This window comes from Marmota marmota, unplaced genomic scaffold (assembly GCF_001458135.2).
Source record: "Marmota marmota marmota unplaced genomic scaffold, marMar, whole genome shotgun sequence".
In the NCBI taxonomy this organism is placed as follows: domain Eukaryota; kingdom Metazoa; phylum Chordata; class Mammalia; order Rodentia; family Sciuridae; genus Marmota; species Marmota marmota.
The window spans coordinates 4,237,350-4,250,502 of NW_025999864.1; the positions used below are offsets into that span (position 1 = coordinate 4,237,350).

The 13,153-nt window shown below is 30.9% G+C and overlaps 1 protein-coding gene across 1 annotated transcript in view; it reads right to left on the reverse strand.

The window, feature by feature from the left end:
* Positions 1-1,022: 1,022 nt before the first annotated feature.
* Positions 1,023-13,153, reverse strand: part of Rtkn2 (rhotekin 2) — a 68,827-nt gene continuing 56,696 nt past the window's right edge. Inside the window, exons 10-12 of the mRNA XM_015504698.2 lie at positions 11,113-11,278; positions 6,811-6,918; positions 1,023-5,378 (exon numbers count right to left, since the gene is read on the reverse strand). Coding sequence (XP_015360184.1) covers positions 4,843-5,378; positions 6,811-6,918; positions 11,113-11,278 — 810 coding nt within the window. The 3' untranslated portion in view covers positions 1,023-4,842. The remainder of the gene's footprint in view (positions 5,379-6,810; positions 6,919-11,112; positions 11,279-13,153) is intronic.

A 13,153-nucleotide genomic window follows, 5' to 3' on the forward strand; every position in this document is an offset into this window, starting at 1 on the left:
AATATAACACATACATTTTAATATTGGAGGTTAAGTGGGTAATTCTTAAGACTTTTTCTCCTTCTGATATAAATTATAACTAAGTTAAAATGTATCTCTTAAAATAACTAAGTTCAACAAAAACATAATTGTTCACATAAAATTTGCTTTGAATAGATAATAAACATAAAAATAGTTTGATAGAAGACAGAAAAGTATCCTTTTTCAACAAAATTAATTTTGAAATCCTGAAACATGCTTGTAATACAGTATAATTTTATATACAAGATCTTTTCAATCTACCTCTCCTTTAGTAGCTGCATTGAGGTTACTATATCTCTCAAAAGCAAACTGCTACAAATGAAAATACAATTTTCATTAAGATTTGGCATGATTTTGATTAATTATCAAATATGCAGGGATTGGTATTTTTTTCTATAGTCAGAGAAAGAAAAATGTTTTAAAATATTTTTGTAATAGCTTATTTTTTAAAACTGAACCTTAAGGTATTTTGTTCAACATTAACACAGTGATTAGTAGTCTTCTCTCTTTAGAGAAAGAGAAGTTTTTCCTGAAAAGAAACATGAAATATTTCTAATCATACTACACTTAGAAATAAAACGCTGAGATAATATAATGGAGCCAGAAGTGCTCATTTGTTTTCCCCTCCCTCTGATGTGCTCCATGGGAATAAATTACATACTGAGGGAGGTGAATTAAAGTAAGAAGTCTCCTTGTGGCTAACAGTGACTGAATATACCAGGTAACTAATTTATTATCAGAGTGACTTAAGCTCTGGGGAGATTCTGGATCACAAACTAAAAATTAGGTTATATCAGTAGATTTTAAAGAGTATGTACATATTAAGGATTATATGCAAACATTTAAATAAATGTTAATTATACCAAACCAATCAGAGTATTAGTCTTATAACAACTAGCACCAGCTCCTGCATGTCTTTCTCTAATTAAACTGATTCTACCACACAATTTCTATCAGTCTAGCCCAGAGGGCAGACCTAAGGAAAATTATCAGAAAATGTCTTCATGAATCAGTTCCTTTAATGTACAGAAGTTTGAATTACATGACTTAGGCTTCTTTACCAAACCTTTGAATTTTTTAAAAGTCTGTGATAAAATTAATGCTTTTTAATCCAGAAATCAGATCCGCATTTAATTAAAAAATAAAAATGATAAACAATACTAAGGATACCAGCATGTCAAAAACAAAACAAACAAACAAAAAACACACCCTAACATATTTCCAAATAAAATCTTGTCTTTTAAAAATTCAAAGGTAATATTATTCCCAGGTTAAACTAGAAAAATGCATAATCCAGAATAAACAATCTTCATAGAACTATTATTATCAATGAAGAAGTTAAACATAAACATGTAAATACTTAGGAACAATAATACTTTGAAATGTTTAAGTACAAAAAGTCAACTCTATATTATAGTTTAACAGAACAGCGAATATAATTATTAGAACACAGATGGTCATCAATTAAAATTTAAGTACTATTCAATAATTCACTGTTTTAAAAAAAGAATTTTAATAAATTTTAGACAAATATTCTTTCCTGCAAAAGGATTTCTCTTCTTTTTCACAGTACAGAATTCTATCTCTATTTATTATGATTGTTCTTCATTCATGGTAACAGATGATTACATTAGAATGCATTTAACATAAGCTGCACCAAACTGCTCCATAGTTTCATTTTGGACTGAATTAATTAACTTCACAGTAGGTGACTGAGGTGCTGAACATAAGCCTAAAGAAATACTTGATTGTTCAACCTATCTTATATGAGTCCTCTCTAAACCAAGGCAACCTCCATTTTTAGTAAATAGTATCAGGTAAAACACATTTGATGGGATACTAAAGGGTAAAGATAAGATGTTTATAATAAATGGATTTAGTTTTCCATATACATTCACATCCACTGAAAGAAGTTAGGGGGCACTGCAGACAGTTAAGGAGGGCTTAAGAAACTCAGAAACAGTTGGCATGCCTAATGTTTTTTGAAAGAGGTATGCATTTACAATTAAAACAACAACAAAACAGTCTTCTTCGTCCTTGCAAGATGTAAAAATAAAAAATTTATCACTTTGTAGCAATTAAAAATAATACTATCTTAAATGCTGCTGTAAGTAATTTATATCCTAGAGCTTAAAACGTAAATGTAATTGTCTGAGACATTATCTTCAGAACATCAAAATTATCATAATATAAAATATCTGTTCCTTCTATGATGTTTCTCTAATTATAATATTATTATCAAGATCTGACAGCTAACTCTTTAAGTTTATAGTCTTCATACATCAAGAAGCAAATTAAAAGGACAAACAAGGAATATGAAAAGCCAGCTCATAAAAATCTGAAACATCTTTTATATTACATGGCATATTTCTTTGTCATAAACTCTGGTTCAGGGAATGAGAAAACAAATACTTCTGATGAACTCCCTGACAGTTTTTAACTCAGTATTTTTAGATATTTTTTTAAATTGTGAAGGAAGGAAGGTGGGGGAGGAGCAGAGGAGGCAGAGTGTAGGAGGGGGAAGGAAGAAAAAAAAAACCTACCCAACTTTGTATTGTAACCACCCCCTTTATGGGGGTGTGAGCTAGCATTTAATGAACACAGTGGTCAAAGGGCATAGCTGAAGACTTCAAGGGATCTTAAAGGCTTTGTAACATATAATAAGATGGGTCCTCAGAAACAGAATAACTTGTGGGGGTGGGGTAGATTGGGGGGTTGGTCCTTGATTAGGCTTCACCTAAATAGTTCTAGGAAGGACTTCAGATCTGCTTCTGAGTTCCTCTCTGAGAACACAACTGCTAGGAAATTTCTCTATGAGTAAATTCTCTTTCCTGTACAACTTAGATTTTTCCTGTTGTAATTTGCATGAGGAGAAATGACAAGAATATAATTTGGAAGTTTTAATACTGGCTTATAATAAAAGAAGGTATCAACAACAAGGGGGAAAAAAAAGAATGTTTAGATGCCAGTTAGAAGAAACAATTTAGCCTGCAGCATCTTCTAGCTCAAAAATTTAGGGCACTGATAGTCACGAATGCTGTCAAAAACAGCAGTGAGGTTTTAAAAAATAAACAAAAAATTCAAACAATAATATCCTTTCCATTTTTAATATGCCATTTACTGAAACAGCAAACACAACAGAAATTTATAAGAGCCTTCTCATAAAAAAAAATAAAATAAACTAACCATTTTTTAGATTTTCATACATGTAATTGTGTCTGAATTCCATCAGGTAAACACAGGACACTTTCTTCTCACCAAATGCGTCCTGGTGTCACCAATCACAAGAGACCTTTTGTGTTTTTACTCCCTAGAGTTCTAATTCTTACTAAGAATCCTGGGCAAGCACAAAAGTAACCTGGCAGTTACATCATGCTCTATAAATGAAGAAAGACTCAGCTATCTAAAAATAACGAGAGGCTCCATTTAAATTAATGCTTTTTTTGGTCAAGTGTTCATTTTATTTTGTAATAATGTAGTTCTGATCCAAATAGAGTTCTTACTAGCTTTAAAAAGATCTCTAGAGATTACACACAGGGCAGTAATTTAATTCTTATATTTTTACTTCTTGCAATAACGTTTAAGGTTCAGTGTGAATTGAGATTTTTAGTGCTGTTGCTGACACCTTATGGAAACTTTTATTTGGAAATTCTGATTAGATTTTTAAAACCATTCAGCTGTTGTTTACAAGGAGCATTAAAAAATGGATTTTTTTGTTCCTTGAAGATATTCATCCTCTTGCTATTTATTCCTCCCTTCATTTCATAATCCTGTTTGGGTCACTGCGATTAGTTGCTATGGAAATTACCTCCTATGGAAATGATTTCAATGTTATTATTGTAAGAATATGACTTTTAATGAATAATATCAATAGCAGACATCAACCCTTACTAGAGAAAGGAAACCTAATTAAAATTTAAAAAAGGATTAATTCTGGAAATTATTACCATGGCCAATTTTTTTCTGATATTTTTGAATCTACCATCTGCTTTTTAAATAAGTATTAAATAAATCTTAAGGTGTTAATCAGCTACTCATTTCCCCAAATTCTAAAAAATCACAATGGAAATTAGCACCACACACAGAAAAGTGGATGTAAAGAACATTTCATCTACCATTTCTCTAAACTAATAAATGTTATGCTTCACTTATGAGAATTAATGTCAACAGGATTTCAGGGCTCATCAAGGAAATGACTTTGAATAGCACATTAGAAATTCCCTTTAAAGACAAAGAATTTAATATTCCAAAATTTATCCCAGGAATTTAAAAGGTCAACCCTATAAACTAGTGAGTTAAACAATAGATGAGAGTCAGTGAACCATTAGATGAGAATTCCAGAATGCTAAGAAGAAAATTTTCTTGGGTGGATTCTATAATTTGTGGTTTGAATAAAACCTTTGAAACATTCCATTAGTATTAAAATTCTCACAATGAGAATATGGCTCATATTTAACACATTTTAAATTACTAGACAGTCTCTCCCCAAAAGAAATGTTAATGCTTTCTTCTGCTTAGTGCTTATTCACTGCCTGGTACTAATTTAGGAATAAATTAACCCTTCCAACAATTAGGATATTGTCTAGAAACTGCCTCTTACACTCTGCAGGGAAAATCACTTATATTCTGAAACTCAGAAATAAAAGAGAAATCAATGTCTTCATTTTAAAGATGTTTTTCTACACCAAATAGCTTATTAATTACATATGCAAGCCACTACCATATTTACCTATGAAATTACAAGACATTAATATATTTATGACTTTGAATTAAGCCTCACAGTTATAGATTTTGTTAAATGTTTTATATGGTAAGGGCTTTCTATACTTGTGCCTGTAACCATGATCTAGGGTCCAAAATGTCTCTGATGGATTTCTGCCTTGGAGCTGGCACTGGCTTAGCTTCAATATTGGTTTCAGTATCCGTGTGCGCACCATCAGTTAAAGTCTTTTTCCTGGCAGGAAGAAGTTTTCGAGGAGCAGCGATTGGTTTCTGTAAGTGATGCATTAGGATTGATAGTCTGGTATCCAAAGGCGAGGTTTGAGATATACTTGCTTCTCCCCAGTTGTCCTTAACCAATTGATCTGTGTTGCTCTGTGTTTTTAAGCTGAATGGAGGTTTATCGGAAGGAGGAAGGGGAGCTCGTCTCTTTTTCCTTTTCCCATCATGTAATTGCTCACTTGTAGGGGACAATACCTTTTTCTGGATGACCATTTTATGATTACCATCAAAGACTGAGGCCCAAGGAGGAGGGGAGGATTCTTCATCCTGACCAATAAGAAACTGTCCATTCATCTCTTCAATTTTTTTTTGTATTATATCAGTTAAACTTTCAAGCTTCATAGGCGAGTCAATACCTGGAATAATTTTAAGAAAAAAGTACATAGGAAAAATTCAAAAAATGTATGCACTTTACCTGAGTAAATTATTAGCTTTTCAAATGAATATGCTATGATTGCCATCAAAAGCTCAAGGGTAGGATAAGCAATAAAATGTTCACTTGTAATCAACAGATCCAATAAACAAGGGTACTCTGAACTGCACTATAAACACATATTATATATAACAAACAGGCACACACATAATAGTGTGTACATAGGGTACACATAAATAATAAGCATAATATACTCTTGCACCCATGTATAAATATACCCCTAAATAAAGTAGAGCTTTATGAATACTTTTTAAAATTCTATAGGTTTAGTATTTATTAGGTAACTTTTCTTTGATTTAAAGCCTTATTTTGTCTTCTAGGAAAACTTGATATATAAACTGAAATGACTACAACTCAGTATTCTTTTCTGTAGATCAGTGAAGTCTCTGTTAAATGCGAAGAAAACCCAAATCAAAAATCCAGGAAAAGAGAACAAAGTCCTCAAACCACTTTGATGATAATAGTGCTAAGTAAAACTTTTGTCTTGGGAAAAATGAGAATAGAGATAACTTCTATTGAATTAAATTTTGATGTTTTTAATTGTGTAAACCTAAATGCACCATTTTTTAATCTAACATTTTAAAGTACATACAAATGTAAGCAAATTAGTGGAAAATTAGACCAGAATTCACCATTGACTTTTCTTGTTCACAACATTATTCATGGAGATAATCTCCCATGGATAAATAAACACCTTTTTTTTTTTTTTTAAGAGAGAAAGTATTTATTTATTTAGTTTTTGGTGGACACAACATCTTTGTTTGTATGTGGTGCTGAGAATTGAACCCGGGCCGCACACATGCCAGGCGAGCACGCTACCGCTTGAGCCACATCCCCAACCCCAATAAACACCTTTTAAAGTGTAGGTAAATGGCATATTAATAAGCTAAGAAATTTAAAAATTTTTAAAGTAGTAGACTTAACTAATCATTTTTGGTCAGAGATGAAAGCTTCCTTTCATTAACATGCTCCTATCACTACTAGTTAAAAATTAATTTAATAAAATACAGAAAAAATTATTAAATATGATGACATTTTAGAATCTTCAAGTTTAGTTTTAGAATTTTCATCCGCTACCCAGCTAATATTTATTTTTGCTGCAACCTTATTCATTTAAGCCTTAAAATTTTTGTTTGATTTTGAGCATTTAAACTATGAAAAATGTGTATTCATTAATTTTGTATTAATTCATTTATTAAACATGAGTTCTCTAGTCTGTAATCATGGTTTTTTTTCATTCATTTTGATTGTGCTCTGAAAATTTTAGCATTTTAATGTCAATAGAATAAGCCGCTTGAGTACAGACAATGCTGTTTTTGTTACCCTGTAGCTTAGAAAAGACAAACCCCACTTACTCATATCATGGTAGACTGAGGTTGCCTCTTTTGTCAAGAACAAAGGTGGTTTCCGTGGTGACATAATCTCAATTTTCATAAGTTCTTCACAACAGTGCTTCCATTGGCCTAAGAAAGAAAGAAAAAGACAGGCTAGTTTAGAACATAAATGTGAAGATATTTATTTCATTTTTAACAGAGATTAACATATTTTTTGTTGAAAAATAACAGTGAATCTACAAATAAAGCATTGCCTTAAGAAAGCCTGCTGAAAAACCTAAAAAATTTCAAAGTCTCATTCTGTACATAAAAGTAATATATTTAAAAAATAAAGTTCTATGCACAGATATTAAAATATCTAGGCTATTAGATACTATACTCTTTCAATAAATGGCCAATAATAATTTTAAAATATCTACTCATGGCAAAAGTTTGTTCAGGTTCTCTTCTTTTAAATATTAAAAAATCAACTGAAACACAATTGCCTAGAAGAAAGGAGGGAAAAAAAAGGGCAAAGTATGAGAGTTCTCAAAAATATCTTTAATTTTGAAAATATTGATTAAGAAATAAGAATTATTTATCGAATTACTATCTTTAAGATGATTATCATCTTTTCAAAATCATGTAAGTCTAGATAAACATTGTGTTTTCATCTAAACCAAAAGGTATATAAAAACCTTTTACTATAAGAAAATATCATGCAATACAATTCTGAGTCTAATTTGTTTTAAGAAAAGGCACTTTAAATTATGCCATTAAGTATTCAGAATAAGATAAAAACAATACTCTTGGGTAAGGTGTTTCAACTATTCCATTAAAAATTTAAGGTGTGGATATTATTAATTTTTCTTCTAATTGTTTCACTATTTTGACAAAATTTTCATATTTCTCCTGAATGGCTATATAAACTTTAACCTTTCCAAATTTATTGTGTATCTGCATGCTGGATAGCAACTATGCTAGATACTATGTACCTCTATACTAAGATTACAAAAATAATTGAGGGTCACCATTTTTATATCTTACAACAGTAAAAAACTAAATGAGATCCACCTACATGTCTTTTTATTAAGACTGAATCACACTCAATATTTCTTTTTCTTTTTTTTTTAATATCCAACTTAGTTGTTTTCCATAGCTTAAAAATTGAAAGACATTCCATGTTTAGTCAAATTATCTATTCATTTTTGTTGTTTCTAGTTGAATGTACTGCCATGGCAAAATGAGAATGTGTGCATAAATTTAAAATCCATTATCTTAACTAGCTAAGAAATATAAAAAAGCCTTTCAGTATGTTTTATTATGATGCTAAGTACAGAATATGGTAAAAATTTCAAAATAAGCCACATAGCAAGTTGAAGAGGAAATAAATTCCTGAGTACAAGGCTTTAAAGTTTGCTCTCTAAAATTTAAATCCAGTAGGATCTGAGATCTGACAACTTATTCCTCCCCTGACTTCCTTTTTTAAAAATAAATATATAAAAATCAGTTTTTTCTTCTTGGTAGCAGGAAAAAAGTCCTTATCTAATGGGAAAATAATGATTCACTTTAAACTGGCAAATATTTCTCTGTCACATTCTTAGACAAATTATTATAAAGTATAGTATTTTCTGTATATTGATAGATGAAAGCATTTCATCGTTAAACTGGTAGCAGAATACTAATCATGTTGAAAATTGGAATATAATGCCACATTATTCTGTGTGTATCGGGTGTCAGATGTGCAAATGTAATATGTTCACTGGTCAAGACTTTACAATTGAAATACTCACTGTGCCAGTGAATAAATGTGTATGCATAGACAGAGATAGCCAAGATGCCAACAGGAAAAGAGGCCCAATATGAAATGTTAAATGGATACATACTGTTCACATAACAATCCATTTACTGACGATGTTTCCCACATTCTTTATTGTCATAATGTTCCCAGTCAAAATGATCTATTATCTAAGCTGGTAATGTAACTCAATATTTATATTCTTAAATATTTGAAAAATTCAATGTTCCAAGTCTATTTTAACTTTCTGTGTCTTTGATTCCTAGTTCTACCCCTGTTAACCATCCAAAACAAGTGTCATTCTTTTTTTCATGTTTGTTAGCTCTCAAATATTAAAATTAGCCACTATATCCCCCTTTCTTCCTAACCTCTGTGAAATGACTATTCTTCTTCAGGATAAACAGACCTATTTCCATCATTGCTTCCAAAGGAATCCTAATTATCCTACTCCTGGTTTCCCACTCATAGGTAGGGCCAAAGAATTGAAATTTGCTGCAAATATTAAATTCTTTTTATTTTCTTCTGTTCTAGATATTTCCCTCTGCTTCATTCTAAATACCATGTTTCAACCAAGATCATAAGAGGTTATCTTTGTTACTGGGAAAATAATTATTATAAGGTACAAGTCAATATTTAGGATAGTATAAACGCTTCCACCATTGTTTCATATCATTATTCACATTGTATTCCAAAGTGTAAAAACATTTGCACTTTAAAAATTACATAAACTGCTTGACATGGTAGAGCATGCTTATAAGCCCAGTGTCTTAGAAGGAAAGAGGATCACAAATTCCAGGTCAGCCTGGGCAACTAAGCCAGACCCTGTCTCAAAATAAAAAATAAAAAGGGCTAAGGATGCAGTTCAGTGGCAGAGTACCCTGTATTCAACCCCAAGTACCACAAAAACAACAAAAAACAATTACATAGATTGGCAGTTTTTTATTCTAAAAAGCATTAAATGCCAAAGAAGTAGACCAAGAACCAAGTTGTTATCACTATCTTAATTTTATAGTTAAAGAAGGTCATAAATTCCTTATCCTTCCAACTCTCCACTTTAGCAAGATAAATTACTTTAGATAATCTAGAAAATGAGACTGTTTTCTAATAGTAGTTGACAGACTGCTATTTTGGCATTATTATCTCCATATACCTCTCCTTTCTGTTTCTGTGTACATAGAAAAGTGTAAAATATCATAATTGTAAGACTGACTTTAAATTGAAGGACTTAGGAAAACAGTTAAAATTAAACTACAATCAGCAAAAGAAAGGAAGTTATCATTTGAGTTACACACTCACGATCTACTGAAATTTTCAACTAAAGAAATGTAGTACAAGCTGATGGACATGGAACAAATATTTAAATTTTTTGAATGCCTAGGGATGGTACTTAAGGAAAACAAATCCTAAAGTATCCATGAAGACCACATAGAGAATCTTCTAGTTCAATGGAGTGATCCAGATACTTCTTTAGTGCTGTTTTCCCAATTTTAGAACAGAGTGACATAACTTGTACCTCATGAGGGTGCCATGAGAGAATGAAGCCATCAAGTACTTGAAAAGGAATCAATAAATTTAGTTCCCTTTCTTGCCTCCTTTCCAACCTTCACTATAATATCCAATAAAGCCAGAAATCAGAGGAGGCCTGAAAAATGAATCTGAGGACTCTCTTTATGGTATTCCAGAAATTCCCAAAATGTCTTTAGTATTACTTCTACGAGTTATAGAAATAACTTTCTATTGTTTGGAAATGGGTCTATTTTGTATTTCTACAAAATAGCATTCTATAGACATAAAAATTACTGGTTAAATATAATAGTAGGCTCACTTAGATCAGAAATAGCCATCATCAACATTCTAGATTTTCAACATAAAATTAAAGATAATACATATTCTGTTAATTTATTGTCAGTAAAGACAAAGAGCTGCTGTAATTTCAATATTTTCTTGTTGGTAAAATTCTTCTTTAAATTGAGAATTAAATATTAGAACATCATAAACTTTACACACTAGAATCCCACTACAATACTATCACACTGATTTGACTGTATTATTGAGATGGGAAAACCATATGTGGTTTAAAAGAAAAAAAGTCTCTGGATGATGTCCAAGATGACATTGTAACAAATCTGGAGTTAACAGAAGGTTACATAAAAATGAGGCTCCTTCTGAACATTTCAATATTTTAGGATCATCATTATCCTAGAAAAGTTTTTGCTCCTCAAATGGCTTCTTATCCCTTGGCTCAAATGCATTGCCTTAAGCAGTGAAAATCTAATATTTTGAGAAAATGTGTCTGGTTGTTTTAGGGATCAAAGGACCTTAAGAGTATGAGAAAGGTATGCTAAGAATTCAAAGGTATACTATATAATAGTCAAGCATTGGAAAGAGATTGAGAGAGAAAAAAAAAATCAGTGTATCCATATACTACCATTTTTTCCAAAAGCACAAAAAACTCTTGCTACAAATTATAATTTTAATATTTAGATAGCTGTGTGTAACCTTTCAGGCCACATGAATATACCATGAGACTCCAAATATCTACTCACTAAGATCAAAGAAATGCTGCCAGAAGCCTTCCATCCATTTCTGAAGATCTTCTCTACAGTCAACTGCAAAAACATGAGTTAGAGCTTGTCCAGCAACAGGGTTGATGACAGAGAAATTATGGATTCTTTTTTTGGCATCTTTATCCATTACATGGATTCTGGTTTCCTAAAAATTAGGGCAAAATTAGTGTTGTATAAGAGAATATTTCTGTAGTGCTCAAACAAATATTTTACTGCTTAGCTACCATATTTATACAAGATATACTTATAAAAATAGTGCTGATCATTTGAAATTTAAAATATGTCATTTTGAGAATTTTCAATATTCAAACTCAAATCTAGGAGGTTTTTTAAAAAAGAACGCTTTATATTAAAAAATCTGAGTAATGCTTAAAAGTATGCTACATATAGCACCAACATTAAATTACACAAGATTAAAACAACCTCTGTTTGGATCTCAGTTTAAGTGGGAGTTTGCTGTCTTTTATATACATCTTAAAATCTGCAATAAAACAAGTACAGCATGTCATAACTTTAATGTGGATTATATACTAAATGTATTTCCAACAATAATAAAATTGAATCATAAAGTATGTTTCCTATTCTAATATTCATACATATTATAGTGTTATCAGTTAAAGTAGTAAAGCCATAACTTAGTGTTTACCTCAACAAAACAGTTAGGCATTCATTCCTCTTAATGTTTATTTCACATGTAACATTCATTTACACATCTCATAGCTAAAGATCCATAAGCTAATATAACTTATGTTAAAATTATTTTTTAAGTACTGAATTCAACACTCGACCACAAATAATAAAATCATTATTTCATTCATGTTTACAGTTTATAGTTTAAACCTTTTTTCTAAATGGTACCAGGTATGGCATTTTGATGATGACACTGTGTCTATAGGTAGAAGAAAGAAGTCTACTCCCAAGGCACAGCAGGCCACAAGTAAACTATAAACAACATACAGTTTTGACCAAGGAATTTGGGAGAATAAGTCTACAATGGAACTATTCATAATATAAAGCTAGAGACCTGGCTGCCAGCATAATGACTAGTTTTACGTTTTTCCAGGATAGTGCTGTTCAAGAAAAATACAATGTCAGCCACATATGTAATTTATATTTTTCTAGAAACAATGTTTTAAAAAGTAGAAACTGATAAAATTAATTTTAATAATTTTATGTAACCCAACATATGCTATCGTCATTTTAACATATAATTAATCTAAAAATTGAGATATTTTATATTATTTTCTCATATTCAGTTTTCAAAACCCAGTTTGTATTTTACATTTAACAGCATATCTCAATTCAGAACAGCCACAATTTAAGTGCCCAACAGCCACTAGGGGCTAGTGGCTACTGTATATAGTAGTACCAGAAAAACATGGTTAAGCCTATAATAATGTATGTAGAAAACTCTTTTGGCTGGCAGTTTCAAAAGCAGATTAAGAATGGGAAGAAATTCTTCACTTCACTGAATATAAAGTCAAGAAAGATTGACTGTATGTACAATCAGAACCAAAACTCACATACACACACAATGATATTTACGTGGGTATTAGAGAAGTATCAGTTAGGAAGAAAAGCTATTCATTCCCTGAAAAAATGGGGAACTACAGGCAGCTAGACACTATACATACACCATAGAAGAAGTTCTTTTCTGAAGGAATTAATTCTTATTTAAAATCACATGAGCAAAATAGATGCTATATACAGAAGCAACATAATTTTGAAACTTTAGAGTGTTACAAAATAAATGGATTGTTAACCCTCTTAGAGTCAGTCTATTCTGTCATTGTAGAAATCTGGGAACTTTGGAATATCTTTAGAGGACTGTAATGGGACTTATGGCTAGCATCTTCATTTTATTATAACAGGGTCTTTGTACACTTCAATGCCTTGTTAATAAAACTTTGTGAATTGTATTTTATGTAATTATTTACACAATGTAAAAATAAGCTGTCCTAAATGGTATCCTTGAAAGCTGAAAAAAATTGCATCTAATGAATCTCTTTAAAAATAAAGT